This window comes from Malaya genurostris, chromosome 3, assembly GCF_030247185.1.
Source record: "Malaya genurostris strain Urasoe2022 chromosome 3, Malgen_1.1, whole genome shotgun sequence".
Taxonomy (NCBI): Eukaryota; Metazoa; Arthropoda; class Insecta; order Diptera; family Culicidae; genus Malaya; species Malaya genurostris.
Genome location: NC_080572.1, coordinates 13,859,113 through 13,880,213, shown reverse-complemented (window position 1 = coordinate 13,880,213; position 21,101 = coordinate 13,859,113). Strand labels below are relative to the sequence as shown.

The 21,101-nt window shown below is 37.0% G+C and overlaps 1 protein-coding gene across 4 annotated transcripts in view; it reads right to left on the bottom strand.

Annotated features, from left to right (window-relative positions):
* Positions 1–238: 238 nt before the first annotated feature.
* LOC131434982 (unconventional myosin IC) overlaps positions 239–21,101 on the bottom strand; it is a 60,331-nt gene continuing 39,468 nt past the window's right edge. For 3 of the 4 annotated variants that reach the window (XM_058602372.1, XM_058602373.1, XM_058602371.1), the window contains exons 3-10: positions 11,335–11,485; positions 10,900–11,015; positions 3,424–3,886; positions 3,160–3,366; positions 1,360–3,096; positions 980–1,290; positions 815–914; positions 239–750 (exon numbers count right to left, since the gene is read on the bottom strand). In XM_058602372.1, coding sequence (XP_058458355.1) covers positions 736–750; positions 815–914; positions 980–1,290; positions 1,360–3,096; positions 3,160–3,366; positions 3,424–3,886; positions 10,900–11,015; positions 11,335–11,460 — 3,075 coding nt within the window. In that variant the 5' untranslated portion in view covers positions 11,461–11,485 and the 3' untranslated portion in view covers positions 239–735. Of the gene's footprint in view, positions 751–814; positions 915–979; positions 1,291–1,359; positions 3,097–3,159; positions 3,367–3,423; positions 3,887–10,899; positions 11,016–11,334; positions 11,486–19,548; positions 19,806–21,101 lie in introns of those variants that run through there. The other variant, XM_058602370.1, reaches the window with a different exon arrangement.

Below are 21,101 nucleotides of genomic sequence, written 5' to 3'. Positions count from 1 at the left end.
TATTTCGCTTTTGGGTGGAATCTACCGATATTGAATATATCGGCTTACGACAGTACCGTTTGCTGCAACGGGAAATGGTGGTCTGGTTGTTTGCAGTTCATTTGACTCGTGCTATTTGTCCCGAGATTTTAAAGTTTGAACGAATGACAGGCAAATCACGTGTCTTTTATTCTCACAGGGGGGTCACTATCACGTGAGGGGAATTATTTATAAATTACATTGTTCCATACTGACAGTATTAAGGCTTGTGCGATCATTCTCACACTCTTTTTTTATTATAATCGGAAATATTTGTGAAATTTAAAAAATTACTGACCATAGTTAAGTTGAATAGTGCTTTGTGTACTCTTCGTGTACAGTACTAGTAAATGACTTACACCTAAGTTACGCTTGATTGATTAAAATCGATTTTGATATACCTAAAAGTCGCTGTTTTATCGATGACAGAGGTCATCTGCAAGGTACATTTAATTTCTCTTTCTACCAACTAATGGCACTTAGTAGCTACTAGAATGCTACCTATTGTATAAAATTTGTGTTCTTGAACTATTTGTAACGTTCAAAATTTAGTCATCTTCCAGAAAATTTATTTCTGGTGACATATACTCTCTGCATAACAAATTAAAATGTGTTTTAGCAAACAATAGATGTCTAAGTACAACTGTGGTGAATAGAATTTGCTTCCATGAGGTTATTCCATCAGCATACAAAGAGCTTGCGTATCAGATGCTCTGATTATTGTCCCGCAATCTAATGGAGAAATAAAATAATTCAACTTTTTGCGTTCATGTTTGTGTAATTGATTTGTACTTACAACCAACAGATTTCCGCTTTTTGCCCTGGTAATGCTAGGTTGTGGTCCAGTTTGGATCTCGATTACACCGCTTTTGCCTCTGACTAGATTATGCGATAATCTGCAAAATATAATCGTGACATGATGAATTCCAATTTTGTTCTTTGGTAGAAGTACAAAACATACGATCCCGTTTCCACGATGTTTACAATGTTTCGATTTCCAGCTATATCCATGATCCAGATGCAACACTCGATAATGTCGGGCACATCCAGAATCAGGTCACCCTTGTCTTTCTTGAGTTCCAACGGAATGCGTATCAGCATTACTCCATCCCGCTCGCTGGTGATGCAGAAATCGATCTTATCCAGCGGCAGACGGTGTTTCTGTTTGTAGGTTTTGCCGTCCAAAAGATACACGGCTTGGTCACTTAGCAGGAAGAATCGCTCGCGTGGTTTGTAGCCATGCCGGTCGTATTTAATTACTGGGGTGGAGTACTATGAGCGCAGGGAAAACGAAAACGAATTGCTTGAATTATTCATTCTACATATCGCGGTATTACTTACATGCAATCTTTCGTTGTTCATCTGCGTCACCACAAAGTTACTGATAGGTGTCGCATGCATCTTGGATATTCGGTCATCCATGAACCACGGACCCACACTTTCTGGATAGTTCTTCTTTCTGCCTTTGAATGTGGATTGCGCTAATACTTTTAGTTCAAATTGTTTCTTTTTCTCAGGTGCCAAACTCAAGCGGTAAACACGCGCCAGGAGTAGTTTGTGTAGTCGTCGCAGCAATACGGATGCTTCCAGGCAATGTTTTGGTGCCGGTATCCAGGTGTGATTCATGAAAGATTTTGGTAGATGTTTGGATAGCTTTAGCAGCCAGTGTCGTTTGGTGTGTTCGATGAAAGATTTATTGCACTCGTTTGGTTCTTCGTGTCGCGTAATGAAGCCCTTGATGAAGAAACGAATCTTGTCAGCGGCAGCTCGTCGACGTTTGCGTTCTTGAATCGCCAGATACCGCCGAATGTATTTCTGACCGGTTATGATCTTGGCATAAGTCTCCAGGTAAATCTTCCGCTGTCGACGCCCCTTCCAACGAGATTGAATGATAGCCGCCAAATAATGCTTTTTCGTTTGGAATGCATCTTCGGTATCGAAGAGGGTCTTCGGGAAGCGAATGAAAATCTTCGTTTTCCCCATTCGATAGTCATCGTGATTGTAACCCAATTCACAAGCTAGTATCTGCACACCTTCTTTTGCCGGTCCAGGATAGTGAGGCCATGTTTGTTTACTAAGGCATTTGTAGCGTTGCAGGAACCGTTCGTACGTTCGCCGGTAGGCAAACCCAGCTCGTCGCACTCTTAGATTCTCCATAAGACCGAGATACTTAACTTGATGACGCACCAGTTCAAATTCAAAATTGTGGTGAACCTGGTGGTCATTAGGCTTTATACATCGAATGTACGATGGTTCTTTGCACATCAGTATGTCCATTAGGTTGTTCAGTGAATTCTTAAATTGCGTGACAGCCGTGTCCGGTCGTTTCTTGCTTGAAATTTCCGCTGATGGAAAACAGCTCTTGATTATTTCGTTTTTGCAACTGGCCATTGCTTCTTTCAAGTCTCTGAACAACAGGTCATTGTTCTTGTCCAAGAATCCGTGCACATTGTAGGTGACATCACCGGCATAGTGAACCAATCGGAATTCGTCGCGACCTAGGGTTTTCTGAACAGTGGTCGAAGCCCTGCTATGACAGATGTAATGAGCATGGTCACCTAAATTATCATTCATTTTTCGTAAAAAGCTTAAATCTGTTGGATCTCCCGGCCGCAAGCATTCCTCGTCCATCAGTGCAATAATACCCTTGTGCTTCTCTTCGATTAAATTACAAATGACCTTGTTATCGAAGTACTCCACCGGTACCCACTCGATACCCTCTCGCAGATACTCCTCTTGTTCTTGTTTTAGGGTCAACTCAATAAACAGCTGCTGTAGTTTTTCATTACAAAAATTTATACAAAACTGCTCAAAGCTATTTTTCTTGAAAATTTCGAATCCGTAAATATCTAAAATACCCATAACACTGTTCTTCTTGACGATAAACTCTGAGTGCAGTGAGGTGTTGATTCGGCATACCAACCAGGTGAATAGTCGATCATACACGGCCTTGGCAAGTGCATCCCTAGCATAGATGGCCATGTCACGATTCAATGGACTGGTGACCACGTCTCCGCGTGCTTCAATAGTGCGGTTCGTAAAAGCATTTCGCAGCTGTTCAACTTCACAACCAAGTAGCTAGAAGAAAAATGAAATTAATATTATCACTTTTCCAAGCTTGAATGAAATGTATGATCTTACCTTAGAAATCGCTGCCACCGATTCCGGTTTTAGAATCTTCGCTTGGCCTTCTTCTTCTGTAAACCCAACGTTCCCCATGTGGAGTACGCTGGCTACAATTTCCAAGATGAGCTTCTGTTCTGCGTCTGAAATTTCAATCACAGACATTGCCCTTCGCACCTGACGGTAGTTGTCGGAATCCTTAATATTTACGTCGTTTCCGTTTTCCTTAAAAAAAAACATATCATCAAAGCATTATCCACATTATCTATATGATATTTTTACCCCATCGGTCAGATAGTAGTACGTGTCAAGAGTTCTCTTCAAGTGCAGTTCCTGCAACAATTGATCATCCGCTCCGGTCAGTATCTGATAGAAAATATGAAAATTTCGTTCTCCTGAGCTTTGATGTACCACCCGGCTTTTCTCCAACAAGTAATTCAAAATGTTGCCTCCTTCCGGCACACCGGTGAAATCGAACTGCACATCCATGTACTTTCCAAAGCGAGACGAGTTATCATTTCGGTTGGTTTTGGCATTACCAAACGCCTCCAGAACTGGATTGCTCTGCAGCAATTTATCCTTAACGCCTTCCACCCGATTCGTGTGCCCGGTTGCGGCGGCAATGAACTGTAGAACCTTCTTCGAAGCTTCCGTCTTTCCGGAGCCGCTCTCACCCGAGATGAGGATGCACTGGCCTCGATTTTCCTCGGTCAGTGATCGGTACGCGTTGTCACTCAGTGCGAACCTGCACATGTTTGTAGAAGGAATTGAGAAGTAAAAAAACAGAACGAGTTAAACAGTATTAGCGATTGCCTTGCAAGAGTTTCGTGGTTAGCTATAAATAGGACGGACGCTTCTAAAACAGTTTGACTCTCCATCGGGATGATGGACATTTGTCAAGTCGGGTGATGCGGTACCGATCGGAGTCGGTTGTAAATCATTTAAATTTACTCGAAAATCCGGCACGCGCGATAAGTTGACGAAAAAAAAAATCAATTTCAGATATTGAGTTCAAATCGGTTTGACGAATAATCAGTATAATGGTTCTAGATTATAGAATGTGTTTTAAATTCTGAGATTTTTTACCTTTTTGTAAATAAGCGGATACGCAAAATAATATTACATTAAAAATAAGATAATATTACATTAAAATTAATTTACCAATGACATCCTATATTCAAGACAAGTAATAAATTACTTCATCTTTAGTCACCCGAAATAAATTAGGTCAGAATACATTCTTCGATCTTACTGATACTAAGAATGCTTGTAAATTAGGGAATTGAACTCACGAGAACTGCACTGAGACCTACACCGTGTACTCCGAACTACCGACCAATAGTTCCTATAGTTCGGAAATCAGCATTTTGGCGAAAACAAATAGTTGATTTTCTGATTTTAGTTAGTTATTTTTTGAGACAAATAAAAAAAACTTACTTTTGCTAATTTAGATTTTTGATTTCTCATTTCCTTAATAATAATAAAATATTTGTTGAAATGGCTATTTTTTAGTTGAATTCACCAATTAAACGTGCGGCCATTTCTTAGTTAAGGCACACTTCATTTCCATCCAACTAATTTTTTAGCTGAATTAGAGAAATAAAGCGTTGTTTTCGACCAACATAAATGGTTGAATTGGTTTCTGCAATTTTCATTACGTTAACACTGTAATGACTACTAGCCACTATATGGCACACTACTACCGAAAAGAATTTTTCAGTCGTGGTTGTCTTTTTTATATTGGCAGGTATAAATACGATGTTGCGTTGGAGAAAAAGACATAAACGAAACATGAACTACTTTTTTTTAATTTTCTTCTAAATCGCTGTTTTCTTCATTCGACTTTGCGAAATCGACTCTCTCACTGAAAACTTGAGCACTCGGAAAACAAAAACCGCTGCGAATATTCATTTCATTAAACTGGACAGAATTCTATATCGTTGTTTGCGTATAGCCTTGGATGGCTATACGATGAGTCTTGAAGTGCTGGCGGGTGTCTTACCGTTGAAAACCCGATTCTGGGATCTCTCATATCGATTGCTTATCCGATGCGACATCTTGAATCCGATAGTGATTGAAAACTTTGAAAAGCTTGTCGAGCTTAATTCTCAGACCCGTTTTATGTCCTTGTATTTTGACTACATGGCTCAGAATATAAACCCTTCTTCGTTTATTCCCAACCGTGCTCATTTAGTGGATACTTCTAATTCTATTGTGTTTTTCGACACATCCATGAAAGAAGAAATTCGTGGAATCCCGGATCCTGTACGCCCTCAAGAGATCCGAAAAATTTTTGTAAATAAGTTTAAAGAAGTTGACTGTAATAAAATGTTTTACACTGACGGACACTTTTTCTAACCTCGACGGGTCAGCTTGCTTCGGTATATTCAATGAAAATTTCACCGCTCCCTATAAAATCAGTGATCCAGCTTCAGTTTACGTCGCAGAACTAGCTGCAATTCAGTACATCCTAGAGATCATTGACACTCTGCCCACAGATCACTACTTCATTGTATCGGACAGTCTCAGCTCTATTGAGGCTCTCCGTTCAGTGAAGCCTATAAAGCACTCACCGTATTTCCTGGGGAAAATACGGAAACAATTGAGTGCTTTATCTGCAAAATCATACCAGGGGCAATGAGAGGGCGGACTCGTTAGCCAAGGTGGGTGCACTAGAAGGTGATATCTATGAAAGACCAATCTGCTTCAATGAATTTTTCAGTTGCTGTCGTCAGAAAACTCTGTCCTATGGACAAAATACATGGATATCAAGTATCGACGAAAGCTTGGTTCCGGGTGTTAGACGTGAGCCGAGACTTTATTCGTGTAATGTCAAGGAAAGCTAAAGCATTAAACATGAATGGCCTTAATTGCTTTCATAATCCTTTCCTACAAATGATCGAAAGATCATTGGAAAAATCACCATAGAACCAACAAATTGAATAAACCTCAAACTGATGTCATTTCAAGAAACCCATGCTTAAGTACTACGGACAACACTTCTTCACCCCCTGGAGGAGTGAAGGGCTGAAATTCTACAACATAAGCACCTCACACACTTGCCAACAGACGACGTGGCGTGATACAGAAAGCAGCGCAAGCACCTTTCCAGCTAGTAACAAGACTAGCGACAGGAGCACACTCGATCGACCGGCATTCGGCATATTTACACTCATCACCTTTTTTTTTGAAGGTTTAATTCCGAAGTTAAAAATAAAATGTAGTTTTTTAAAACCCGTTCTCGCTTAGTATTAACTTTATTATGTGTCGTTTTCGCCTGACACCGAACCCAATCTATTTTTGATGCTATCTGCTGTCAAACCGATCGTATGAGGGTAGTCTCGAATCTTCGGGTAAGTTTCAAACCTGAGACTTTTCTCAGGAAGGTTTTTGATGAGAATATTAAAAATTCCATCATTACCCAGAGCCTTCATGCTTTCAAGTTTCCAAATGGTTGACATGTTTTCATAAAAAATCGTCTCAGTAATGTCATCTTGTAACGATACTTGAGTATACGATCGTTGTTTACTTAAGAATCTGATCTGGGGTCGTTTCAATATTCTCAAGTTCTCAAGCTAACAGGACATTAGTTCCGTTAATTATGTGTTTCAGGAGAAATTCTATTAGTATTACAGTGTGATGGATTGAAGAAAGTATGCATTACAATTATACTTCTCTTCTCCGTCATAAAAAGTTACGTTTGTTCAGTGGTTCATGTTGAACTGCTTGATGGCATAACACATCTACACTTTTATGCACTGACAAGTCGAGGACGAAACGTTGAGAAATTTAAATCGGTTAAGTGCCCTCAGCACAAAACGATTAATGAGTCTGATTGTTTCATGAATACTTTGAGTTCAATGTTCGACTCAAAGGCATTAGTGGAGCCCGATGGTAAGTTCTTGTAATGGTTTCTCCAAATTCATAAATTCAAAATATGATACCGAATACACCGAATATGGAACATACATCTTAAATAAGAGTTGTTCGGTTTGTTGGTGATGATATGACTTGTTTTATACATCAAAGGAAATGCTTTGAAGCTTAAAAATTTATGATGGCCACTAGCTTGATTAAAATTCCTAGTTCATAAACCAATATAATTAAGATAGGTTAATATAATAGTATTCTTTCTGAAAAAATGGAGAATTGAATTCATCCGTTATTTCAAATAGATCAAAAGTGAAAAAATGTTCAAAGTTTTATCAATTGAAATAATTATAAATTGAATTATGATAGTTGATGATAGTTGTGACCAGTCAAAGGGGGGTGCCTTGGGCCATTTTTCAACAAATTAAATTTTAAATTTTATGTTGAAATAACAAAAGAACTTGTTTGCGAAATATTCAAAATGAAAGTAAGGAGGTACACTATAATGCGGAATCCTTATATAACTTTCATTTACAGTTCTGACAAAATGTCAAGTGAAACCAAGGCTGCCGATTCTTCCCTACCATTTGTCACAACTGATTCAATGAAATTTTAAAGGTTTCTATCGAACTGTGTATATGACGCACAATGTTGCAACCCCCACAATCAACGAGTGTCAAGTATTTTCCCATCACTAATCTAAGAAAATTCTGTTTCCACTTATCATCCATTGCGTATTTTGTTTCTGATAACGCTTCATGTGAGTAACTGGTAAGAGCAAAACACTTCAAACACATTCCAGCAGTTGAAAGATTTTAGCAATAATAGAATCTCTTCTGAACCATGGAAAGATTATTAGGAGACTAATGCTGCTAAGTGCTCTATAATAACTAAAACCAGTGCGATGAAATTTCATTTTCGAATGAAATTATTTTGATGAAAATTAAATTTCTGGCCTTTTACTGTCAGTGTATTCCAAATCATTCAATTTTCTGATTTTCTGTCTTAGCCGCCGACAGTGATCAAGTACGAATGAATAGGCATGAACATCAGCTCGATGACAGAAAATTATTCCGACCGGTACAATAAACATAAGGTGTCCATTTGAGTTCATAGTTATCGCCAGCAAGTGTGAATGCATATTTTTCGAATTGTATTCTAAGATATTAGAAATGAAGATTGGAAGAGAAAGCAATAAATTTAAGTACATTCTGTGAGTGACCGTGTTTACCGATCATTTATTATCTTGAACCAACTGAATATTCACCAGGAGCTCTTTTGATAGACGCTCTCTCAGTCAATTGAAGGGAGAAACTGACGTCGGTTTAACTGAGTTCCAATTGACGGTACAACATATGCAGAACTGAGTGTTGTCCATTCAGTATGCCAGTGAGCGGTGTATGTATTGAGTATGCATTGAGTTAGCATTATGGAATATATTTCAAATGCTAGCTTTTCTTTGGAAAGTACTGAAATTTACTAAATTCAAAATGGCTCTAATTGGATAAGCGTAAATTCTAAAAAGTTCTATTTTGTGCATGTATGACCAATATACATGAAATGTTTTTTCTTCATTTCATTTTTGAGGACAATTTGTAAATTTGATACTGAGCAAATTTAGTCGAGCATTCTAAACAAATGCACTTCTGGTTAAAGCCGGGGATTAATAAATTAATATTAATAGTAATAAATGCACTTTCGGGAAAATTCGCGGATCACTATTTTGTACTCATGTTCTTTTCCGAACAGCAAGCGTACAAATCAATAGCAGCAGAAATGAACAAAAAGCAGTGCAAATTTTACAAAACCGTTTCATTGATCAAATTACAGGCCAAACCACTGCCACTGAGCGAATCGAATCAAGGAAAAAAGACATGAAAATAATGAAAACGAAATAGGCGAAAAATTATCCCCAAGTGATAGAGCCCAAGTTTTCTCTAATTCTTTAAAATTTAGATATTTAAAATTTTCCTGCTGCGGCCTTTTAGTGCAATTCAAATGCATAGTCGTGTACAGGCCCGTATCCAAGATTTCGTTTCGGGAGGGGCCCACAAATAAGAAATAATGCGTCTAAGCGACGATTCTTGTGCCTTTAGTATTTTTTGTTTTATTTTTTTAATGAAGAGTGAGTGCAAGTATGTAGCATTTTAAGTAAATATGTACTCACATACTTCGGATTGGACAATTCGGATTGGACAATGAGAGATTTAAGCAAAAATTTCTATGTGTCAAAGGGAAGGGATCGATTTTTACATTTCTTTTAGTCCTAGTCCCATAGTTCGGATTCGACTTCTAGTTCCGGGAAAGCTGAGTGATGAGTATTGAAACCTTCAATTTCAATGGTGTGTTCTTATAAGCCACGATGTAAGAAGGAACAGATATTTCGAAACTATTCAGTAAGCACTTCTAGTTTTGCAAAATTTGTTGGTTATTTGTCGAACAGATGGTCAAGCCGATTTTAACAAATTTATATTGAAATGAAGTGCCATATAATCTAACGTGATCCTATTAAATTTCATCGAGTCAACTTCCGTGTCTGGATCAGAAATGCCTGCAGATTTGTTTGTAAATCAGCAGATTTATAAAATAAGCTGTAGACATGTTACAGTTGCAGCCTTTTTTGTAAAAATTTACCGATTTTTTAAATTGCGCGATCTTTTTTTTTGTTAGCTATACCAATTCCGTGCTTCATTCTTTGAAGAAAATTTGGAGTTCGCGAACTTTTTTTAGAGTTTAAATTTTTGAATATATTTCAGATTTTTAGAGGAATATATGCATGAATATATACGAAATTTTACAGGGTGATGAGTATAAAATTTAAATTCCTAATTGGGAGTGATGATGTAACAAAATAAAAATTTTCGTAGCAGCATTCAAAAACTCCAAAACGGAACTCACATAAATTTCTCAAAGCTCACACCGATTTTCAATCGCTCCAATAATTCACACTTATACTTATATTACCGAAATCGGTAATGTCCTGTTCTCTGGCGTATAATAATGGAGAAAGTCAACAGTAACCAACCGACGCCATCATCATCAGCAAAGGCGAACATGCTTCTGAAGTGTGCTCACGTTCATCTTTTTTATCCTGAGTATACAAGTGCAACATCCAACGGCAGGACATCTTTTTCATTCGCAGAATCTTGCTAAAACTATGATATGTTTGCTCAGTACTAATCTTCATGGCACTTTCTGATCATCCAGTACCATTTCCTTTAATTTTTACATTGATTGTAATCACTGTGAAACGCGACTTTTGAGCCTCGAAAATAAATTCGATTGCAAAAAGAAGCGGGTTATTTAAAACTGGTTGGTAAAATCTTCTAATTAGCACATCTTGTTAGTTGATAACCAAAAAACTCATTTCTGTTCCTGATTCCGGAAGTAAAAGTTAAAAATCCCAAAATGGAAATTACTTTGCTTCAATTTCGGGAGGGGCCCGGGCCCCTTCGACCCCCCCCCCCCCCCCCCCTCTGGGTACGTGCCTGGTCGTGTATACCTAATCATCGATCATTCTCCGGGTGCAGACATTATTAATATGTTGGCTCCTTCCGGCGCAACAGCCGAGAAGTCCAATTTCGCAATAACAAATATCAACTCTATCGAAAGTAAACATCAATTTCAGTTCCGTATTTCATACTACGCAGGTAGAGAGAATATCATTGTACTAAATTCGTAAGAAGTATTTAGCAAGAGTGCATTCGTTTAGCTGCATTAATTCTTTACCAATCCGGATTTCCAGTTCCGGAGGTATTCAGATTCGATTCAAAAAAAAATCGGCGGTTCAAGAGCCTCGTTCTTTTAATGTTACTGTTCCGTTTTCAGTGACATTGAAATATAAATCAATGTAATGCCGGGTTAAAGGGGTGCTTCGCAAATACTCACACATGCGGTGGAGCCTCGAAAAAGTGTTTTTTCCGGTACTGCTTGATGTCTTCCTCTGTGTAGATCGGCAACTCCTTATATGGATTTACGGATATCAGAACGTGACCAATATATGTCTGTAAATTTCCAGGTAAGCGAAAAACAAAAAAGTAAAAGTAGAATATATTAGGCCTAATAAGTAAATTGTTCTATGCATTCTATATCCGTTCCGTTGGTCAATGATGGTGCCTTTGGCGTTTGTGTAGTGAATGAGAATAGAGGATTATGATATTGAATTACGATGAGCATGTCGCTGACCTACTATTGTTTCAGCCATACATAGGCTGTAGAAAAAGTGAGGCAATAATGAAATAAATGAAGCATATGTGGAGCAGATAGAAGTGAACAAGAAGCATGTGTGTTATATGAAAACAAACAAAACACAAACCAACTTACATAAATTAAATCTTCTTGAAACCGCTTTTTCAAGTTATCGATGAAGGCATCTTCACTCTGGTAGTTCTCAAGTAGAACCTGATCCTGGAGTCCTACTCGATCTCGATCATGTAGTCCTCGTTCCATATTGGTGCGAAATTTTGTTTAATACCTGTAATTAAAAGAAAACACATTGTTGTTATTAACTATTTATTCTTCATATTTTAGATTGGTCTTTAGTTGGGTGTCCATAAGCTGTTTTCTATATCAAAAACTGCCTAATAGCTGTCAGTGTGAATTGTGTACGTAAAACCATACTACAGTGAAAGAACACTACACGGTAGAAGCATACATATTAACCAAACCAATGCCGGGCCTTACAGTGTCTAGCGCTGCATAGTGCAACCACACATACTCTTTCCTAATGGCATACCTTCAATTCGATGCAATGGATGAACACGAAAGCAATAACTGCCCCGGCCTAGTGTCGTATGCCCAAGCAAATCGACTGAAGTGAGCAATATCATTAATCGTTTAATGTTCTCAGTTTTCGCTTGTGAGTTTGTTGTACCTTATATTGCAGCATTAAACTAAATGCGATCAATTATTTCACCAACAGCTCAACTCGAGTTATGAATTGTCGAACAGGATTAATAAGTCCTCTGTAAACCGATTTTCAATTGGATTCAGGTTAAAATAAATGACCCCGGTTTTTTTTGAAGTACATGACGACGAGCTAGATATCAGTTGAACTTTCCTTGATCTTCACAAATGTCTCACTTAAGGCTAGGTTCAAAAAATTTCTGTAAATTACTAGAAAATACACTTAGAAATGATATAGAGTTAGTCTCGAGGGAATACGCGACCTAGGAGTTGGTATAAAAAAAGAGGAAGGGAAGGGGGGGGGGGGGGTTGGTTAGGGGTCACAGAAATCATGTGTACGAACATACGCCATCAGTTTTATGTAATACATTTTAGAATAGTCGAAGCATCATGATGAAGTCGTGTATTTTGCATAAAGCATGATTTTCATGTTACAATGAAGTAGTTCAAAAAGACCTTCGTTGGAATACTCAGTCAAATGCACAAACAACTTGATAAACTATCCTATCTTCACATACAAGATCGGAGGACAATTTTCTATATTGGCATGTCATAGCAATCCGATAAGTACATAAGAGTCATTTTTATTTCAAGTGCTGATAAAAATAATGAATAGGAACACATACTGGCAACGTGTGTGCCATTTCAAGTCAATTGGTTGAATAGCAGTCCTGATTGTTGCATGATAGCGGCAGAAAAAGAATAATGTTGTAACCACTTAAAAATTGAGGTGATTACCCATAACAATTTTGATTAGTAAAAATAAAATAAAATCGAATAAAATATTATTTCTCGGCAGAAAGTGTACTTCTGTTCTTTTCTATTTAGTAGCTGTTGTTGTTTGTTTTAACATGCTTATGTCTTATCATTCAATTTTTAGTTTAATCAGAATAAAATGGCTACAGTCACTGATACTTGTCACTTGTATATAGATTCGAAACAACTTCATCTGTATCACTTCAGCTTTGAATACGAAAATTAGCTACTTTCCATTCGTCAAGCATTTTTTGCAGAAATCACATATATTGATGAATGGTGGCGCTATTAATGTTCTAAATACAGTTTACTGTACACTTACACTTTGCGTATAGTAATGATATTTAACATGTGCTCCGCATCAAAAGCTTAAATAAACATTCCCGACCACTTTACAAGTTTACTGAAACGCGTTCATAGTCGTGCGGCGATATGTAATAGCTGTAATTATCACCTTGAAACACTCATCTGTCAACAAATTAGCACCAAGTAATTACATCATTATGCAGTCCCTCGGAATATGACGAAGGTACCATTTTGGATAGTTTAATTTTTTTTCTTTGCCAGAGGAATTTTAATTGATTTATTTTGCTGTTTTTGTTCATTGTCCTTGCAGAGCAAAATTAAAATTTCTTTGGAATTACATTTCTTTGGTGGAATTTGACCTTCTGTTTCAACCCCAAGTAGCACGTTAAATTGCTGACCTGTATTTTTCTACTGATTGTGTAATTTATCAAATTAGTTTATATTACTATTCTAGTAACTGTTTGGTTATGGAAAAAGCGCAATTTTTCTTTGTTGTGCAACATATCTTCAAGTTCTTCCGTTGTTACGAACATTTATTCACAATTATTGTGTAAATGATACAAAAACTCATGCATCGATCCCATTACAAATGCTGCAATCAAATCAGTGAAAAAACGATTGTGAAACTCATGGAAACTACTACGTAATGTAAACAAGAATTGGATTGATGTTTATAAAAAAAGCAAACATAATCTCTAATGAATAAGTTTCACATTTGATATTCAAAACAACTGCTCGTAATTGGTGACGGTCTCCTACAAATTTGATCAAATCCAATGATTACAGGTTTATTGTGGTATTCTGGTTTAAACATTGATAATGATCGACGACGACGATCGGACCTTGCTGTATATAAAATACTCATGTAGATTGATAGTAGAATCAAACAGATTAATCGCCTCTTAGAGCAGTACAGTTTTTCCAAGAATTGTTCCAGACACCATTCCATTATGACTATTTAATTATATTCGCACGGTCAACGGCAAAGTAAATTGCCCTTATCACACCAATTTATCAATGCGATAATAAGTCACTAACGAGATAATGAATTGATTGCACACAAACGTTTAGGCTGCTTATTGAACGAAAAAAATTGCTACTACCATTCAATGGTGAATAATTATTGGATTAATAAAGTTATATGAAATTATAATAAATAAAAAATATTGTCTAATAACCTAGATATCTATTTTAATAATAATTAGATAAATATGGATAGCTGTAGAAGTTTTTTGAAGGTTCTGCACTTCCAGTATCTTATCAGTATGAGCTTTCCAAGTACAAACCGTTACTTTGAAACCATAAAAGCATCAGAATCGATCTAAATTGAATACCCGTTAATTATGATCGTATTGAATGTTTCAATGTGAAGTTTGGTTTGTAGTGAAAAATGAAGATTAGTTCAGCTGCTTCAGATGAACTGGGTAATTATCGGCACGTGAAGTTGTTTTGTAGCTTGTGAAAATTAGTTCGGCTTCCTGTTACACTGAAAATCAATGAAAATCCTGATATAATCTAATCTGAAGGTCCAACAAACCTCTAACTCATGCCTCTCCATAAATCTATGATGACAGTTAGTCAAAAAACGGCATCGACTGGATGCTGTAATTTTACGCGTAGTGGCAGAATGAGAGGGTGCGAACAGGTTTACATACTAAATCACATCAGAATTCGCTGCCTGATGAAAAGATAATAGGTTCTTTAAATTGACTTCCTGAGAATGTAATTATTCAAAACAACTTCCCACCAGCGGCAATAACAAGGAGGATAAAACGACTGCATGTCCATATCAAATGTTTTTCGGTCACGTTGTTAATTATTGCTTTATTAGCAGTCTTTACCGATAAAGTCATGTTAAGGAAATATTTATTGATCTTCCGCATAATTCCGCCCTATACGTAAAAATCTATATATTCCCGCATTGCCCTTATCATCCCAACCTATGCCTCCTACTTGCCCTGCCCCTACAGTCACCACCAATGAGGAAAAAAACGTCCCGGATAGTCCCGGATCGGCCGTCCCGGAATAGTGCGAATTGAGGTAAGGTGCCAATTAAATAGGGTCATCTCTGATTTCGGAAAGCGGTAGTGCTCAAATGATTAAGTACTCTAAAATCATCTCGAATTATGATGATAGTAATATTTCATTCCAAGCCCTAGATTCATCTCGATTGTAAAATTATGTCCCAGAGAGTAGGATATTTTTCAATTTTTTTAATGGTAACTCTAGATCTCGACGTTTCATGCATCTCTAAGACATCTAACCCAATGTTTTGCCAAATTCAGCCAAATCAGAACGGAACACTTGTGTTGCTTGAGAAATAGCGACAATAAACGCTATTTCTGATACTCATGCACATAAATTCCCTGTTTGATGTTACCGGTCTTGATATAAATGTCACTCAGAAAACTTCAGGAACAGATGGCCTGTTACACGACTGAATTCTTGGCGAAATTCGACAGCTTAATATGTTCGCAACTGCCAACTTTCCTTTTCCAGTTACTTTCCTATGTTTCTATCTATGAAATTAATTAAAGTCTATCTTGGCGTAGGTTTCACCATCCTTCCTACTCGAAGTGTTTCTTGTAACGGTTCTCTATTTCCTGTCGATACAGTCGCTCGAGCTTACAAAAATCGTTTTCCGAATACTTTAATCACTAACTTAACCTTTCGTCTTCGATTCATCAGTATATTAGTCGTTTATTTTTAACTGCTAACGCCGCCTGACAGCTCAACATATTTATTTACGTTTGGTTTGATTACATGCAATAATTTTGCCAAGTAGCTCGGATTTACGCAATGTGCCAGCAAAATTTCGACGCGTTACTCCTGTTCCTTCGATACTATTTTCTCACCTGAGAAGTTAGTGTCAAAATGAAAAAGGTAAGAATTATGTTATACACACATGTTTAAATTGATGAATCGGCAGTCTTTTTTTAAAGCACGATGAAAAAATGCGACAACTTGAAATTGAATCGTAACATCCTTTAATAAGAATGAGAGAAATAATGATTGCATCGTTGTCGCAAGTGTACTAGACCACAGAAGTTTTAGATATTTTACAAAGAGATTAAATCACTTTATCGGTAAATTTGGAAGTGAATTTCGCTAATAAATCAACTAAGCTTCCGAAGTCTATTCTGTGACAAATTTTTGTATTAGAATTTTCGGATTCTCTTTCTGATTACAAGTTTAATCTAAGTGTATGATTCAGTGAAACTTACCGAGTAAATTTTTTTTGTTTCGATTATAGAGGTTAAATCTTAAGGTCATTCGCCTCTTCGGGCCAGAAATACTTTCTGATCCTATGTGCGGGGTTGGGAATCGAACCCAGGCGAAAAATGCGTGAAAAGCGTCGACTTACCTATTCACGCTAACCCGTCCCCCGGTGCTTTCGAACTTCACGTTGTCATAGTCCTGTTATATTACTGTTTAGATTCAACCAAACCTTGCTGGGCTTTTTCAAATAGAATAGAATAAGATTATTCAAATAGAAATCAACTCTTGTGACAGATATGAGTCAAGTTAAAAAAAAGTCTTATAAGTATCAACTAACGATACAGTCTCAATAAAAGTTGTATTCTGTTCATGCTCGCATCTCACTCGACACAGTAGAAAATCGTTTACGGTCGAAACAACAGAAACAAAGACAATACAGTGCGGTGAACAATAGATTGTACGGAATGGTCAAATACGATTTAACAAAGCTTGAAACTTGCCCTACAAGGCCAAATTCAATTTGTATAGATTTCAAGCGTTGCAAAGTTAGACCAGCAGCAAATGAAATTGAAACATTACTTAAAGAACGAATGCATCTAGACTCTAATAATGGAAGTGAGATTCAATTCAACAAGGCGTCTAACTGTGTGTACATTATGTTTAGACGTGAAAGCGATGCAATTACATTCGCTTCGGTTAACAATGAGGTGCACAGCTTTGATCATGGCAATGTTAAATACAAAATCCCTGTGCACATGGTGGACAATGCCATAGAAGTACGCGTGCATGACCTTTCCCCGCAGGCCAGCGATAAGTTCGTTCGGGACAATATGTCGCAGTACGGTGAAATCCTTTCCATCGAGAGAGAAGTATAACGGAATTTTTTCCCCGGCATCCGGAATGGCGTGCGACTGGTACGTATGCAACTACGTAAGGCAATTCCATCTTACATCATTTGTGGTAAAGTTGGGACACATCCGTGTAAAACGCTGATTACCTATGAAAATCAGCTGGTTACATGTCAGTTTTGTGAACAACCCGCACACTACGGCCACGTAAAGCTTGTACGCAAATAGGCCTGAATAAAAAATATCTTTAAAAAAAAGTTGTATTCTGTCTCCATTTACTCAGGGTAAAAAATCATTTTGAGTGCGAATTTACTTACAAAAAAAATGTGGAGTAAAATTTCTTAGAATGTAGTTGAAGATTGTTTTAATCAGCTAGAGGGTTCAACGACATTGATTGAATAATTAACTTTAGTCAGGTTGCCAATGATTAAGTAAATAAAGTTTTCATCCGCAAGAGACATTTAACTTGCGTGATCAAAACATCTGAAATGAAACTCTGAGAATGATATACTGTGCACAGCTGGAAGGTATTACAGTGTAACAGATTCATGTTGAACAAAATTATGAAAAAATTGTAACGAAAGCATGTTTAACTATACAAATTGTGAAGAGTTATTAAATCTAACTACCACGGTTATATCGGAATAAATAAGACTTTTCACGTAGTTTAACCTAAGTTTCATTTTTGATCCTAGGACCTGATAGTTTCGCTGACTCGAGAAGCGAATGACCACGAGGTGAAATCCTCTATGATTGAAATAGATCAATTAACGCTACTAATCTTTAGTAGTCTACTGACAGCTGAAAAAACAACACACACATATAAGTTGTATTTTACAGATGATCTTATTTTTCATACGATGCAATTCATTAAGGCCCAATTTCTCAAATAATGATAAATTCCATTGGTAATGACTTAAAGTTGGATTCGACTGAATTTTACAGCTTTCGACCGTAACATGCATTCAGCTAGAAAGTGTGACTGAATGGACCAACACGGACAGAAGGATGCGGCTTCGATATGTGCCAGCGTCACTTGGATAAGTTCCAACCTACCAACCATTGCCAACCATAACCTGGAGGCAGGATCCTCTAGAGTAGATCATCATTACTCAAATGTGACATCACCACAATTATTGAAATTATCCTAGTTCTAAGTAAATATTTAATTGAAATTAGAAAATGCCCTCGATATCTTTAAAAGAAAAAGGTATTTATATGCACTGTTTACCAATCAAGCAGATGTGGCTATGGCTCAATCGGTTAACGGAAGTACGTTGTGGTCCAATGATTCTCGGTTTAAGTCGTGGTGGTTACCAGTATTTTTCTTATTTCAATGAATTTTATGTTATGTAATTTTCCAATCGAAAAAAAATATCACATGTAAAATTGCGTGAATTGCGACGCTCCATGTATATTTATCCTATAAGATTACAAATGTTTTATCAAAGTGTATTGATTTGAACAGCATGAATTAGAAATCGTCTTATTTATTGAAAATTTGAATATCGAAACTAGAATGGTTGTGTGATGACACAAATAAAGAAACGCGATTTTAGAACTGGAACAACGATTGTGCATTTATTTTTTACTGTGAAGTGATAAAACCGACGAAATTATAAAGCTATTATGCACATTTGGAGAAGAAAATCGTGTAACATTAAGTCTCTATAGATACACATATAATGAGCGTCGCAATCCACAAAAATTTACAATTTAAAGCATGTAAAACTGTATCATATCATTAACCTCGCAGTTAATATAGCTTAAATTAACATCGAAACATACACACAATTTATTTTTGAATGACAGTAGATGTGATATTTTGTAAACACTCGAAAACTTACGGCGTTAAGTCAAGTGTAAGTTTCATTTTTTTAAGAGTGTGAATATCATTATCATAAACATTGAATATGAGCCAGTTACAGTAATGTGCTTTTTCTGATTTAATGATAAGTTCAGTTTTTCTATATAATACAAGTAATATTCAATCTCGTTGAGTCTCTCTGGTCGATGTGAATATGTTAAAACTAATAATCTTTCATTGAATCGAAAAAAAAACATTTGAGTCTAGCGTTCATGCGACTGCACTCCGTACAAACCAAGTTACATGAATCATCGATTCGCAACCATACCTATGTAGAAAGTAAATCTTATTTTTTCAGTGAAACTGCGTCATCATGCCGCAAAATATCGACGTATCTTCAATGTAGATACCATCATCTGGACAGGCGTGAAATTTACATAAATCGCTTATAATAACTGAGTGTAATTGGAACCGTAAGTAATTTGCATTTGCGTATTGTAACCTTAAGTAATTTGCATTTAAATTTTTCTATTTGTTATGGGATCTCCTGGATGATTCACATGAAACATTCAACAGTGTGTCACTTAGGATAAATAATCGCGTATGTCTTACTTTGTTTCTCGAAAAGCCACATCATCAAAACACGTGTCATTTTGGCCTATTCATGCCAAATACCATAAAATTATCGTCACTCACCTTGCAAAATATAGTATATCCTTCTAGCACTTCAAACTGACGATTGTAAATCACACTAAAAATTATTCCTAAATCCGATATCCAACTTGTACTACCGCCCGGTTTGGGATTCTCCAAAATGGGCTCTGCCGTTTTGACCCGTGAACAAATCGCGAGGTGATTCTTGATCAACAGCGATTGTGCGACTGTTTCATGCACTTTTTCCAATAAGTAGATGCCCATCGGTACCCACTTTTTCGGCAGCTGGTATCAACCAGTGCCATAGGTAAATACTTATCAGTATTATAGCATCGTTCGTGAAAGCGGATAGAAGGAAGGCAGCGGTGTTCCACTTATCTGTAGCGTACACAAGGTACCTACTGCCGGGGACTGTTATCACCGCACGGAGAATTGCAATCGTCCAATATTATCGGTTTGTGACAAATAAATATTGATACACTTGTGGTGAGTTCCGATAAGCAACCGGAGTGGAAGGATTGTGTAAACTCACACACACTTATTTATCAATTCGACTATCAGGCCTCGAATTTTTTTGGATTTGTATCTGGTGATCGAGATGACCAATATAAACAATGACCGAGAGAGAGGATAGATGAACGTAAACTTTAAAAAAATGCGATAAAATTTCTCATTTAGAGATTTACTTATTTTGTACTAAGGCAAATAAGACGAAACTATGATCACAGATTGTAATAGTTTTGAACACAATTTTTAAATTAACCTTTTTCTGTCATAATTTTGAACGATAATAACTCAGTCATTTGTTGATGGATTGATATAATTTAACAACCAATTGGTTCGAAAACTTTTAACTTAAACATATATGACAACGTCGTTTCAGTATTTAAATAGCATACTATTGAAAAATTGGTTCGAATCAACTTATGTTTTCATCCACCAATCCCAGTTGACCAAAATGATGTCATTCTATTGGGTTTTCGTGCACAGTCGACGGTATCGATCGTTCTCTTCTGCATCGCCTGAACGTTCGCACAAAAGGGTATCTATGAATATATGCCATCTAAAAATTTTTACTTCAATTCGCAACTAGCTGCTAACGAAACAGGTGCTTGTCGCTCGCTGGATGCTTGCTTTTTGTTTCCATCTGCTGCACAGAGATGTCCATCTCCTTTGTGTGACGAAGAACAAGTACAATTTCTCCCCTCGCACTGACAACATCAACGAGAGCTCTTCTCTTTCACACATATACACCACTGTTATATAAAATGTGCACGCATCATGAGAGCGAGTGTTTATTTTTTCCAACTCTAGCATTCGATCACACTAAATTGCTAGAGCAGAGCTCTGAAATTCTCTGAGGTGGATGAAGATATTTTCTCCCAAGTGCGCAAGCCGGTGAGGACTCTGGTGTACGGTTCGCATAAGAGAAGCGTGGGGCACGCATATTCAGCAAAAGTGCAATTTATCGTTAAAGTATAGTTTTTCCTTGCTGCGAAAAAGATTGCCATAGCAAGGCCATCGTTACCTTCTATAAATTTAAAAATTTAATAAGAAGAGTTCGCTCACTAACACGCACCAGTGGTCACTTGGGT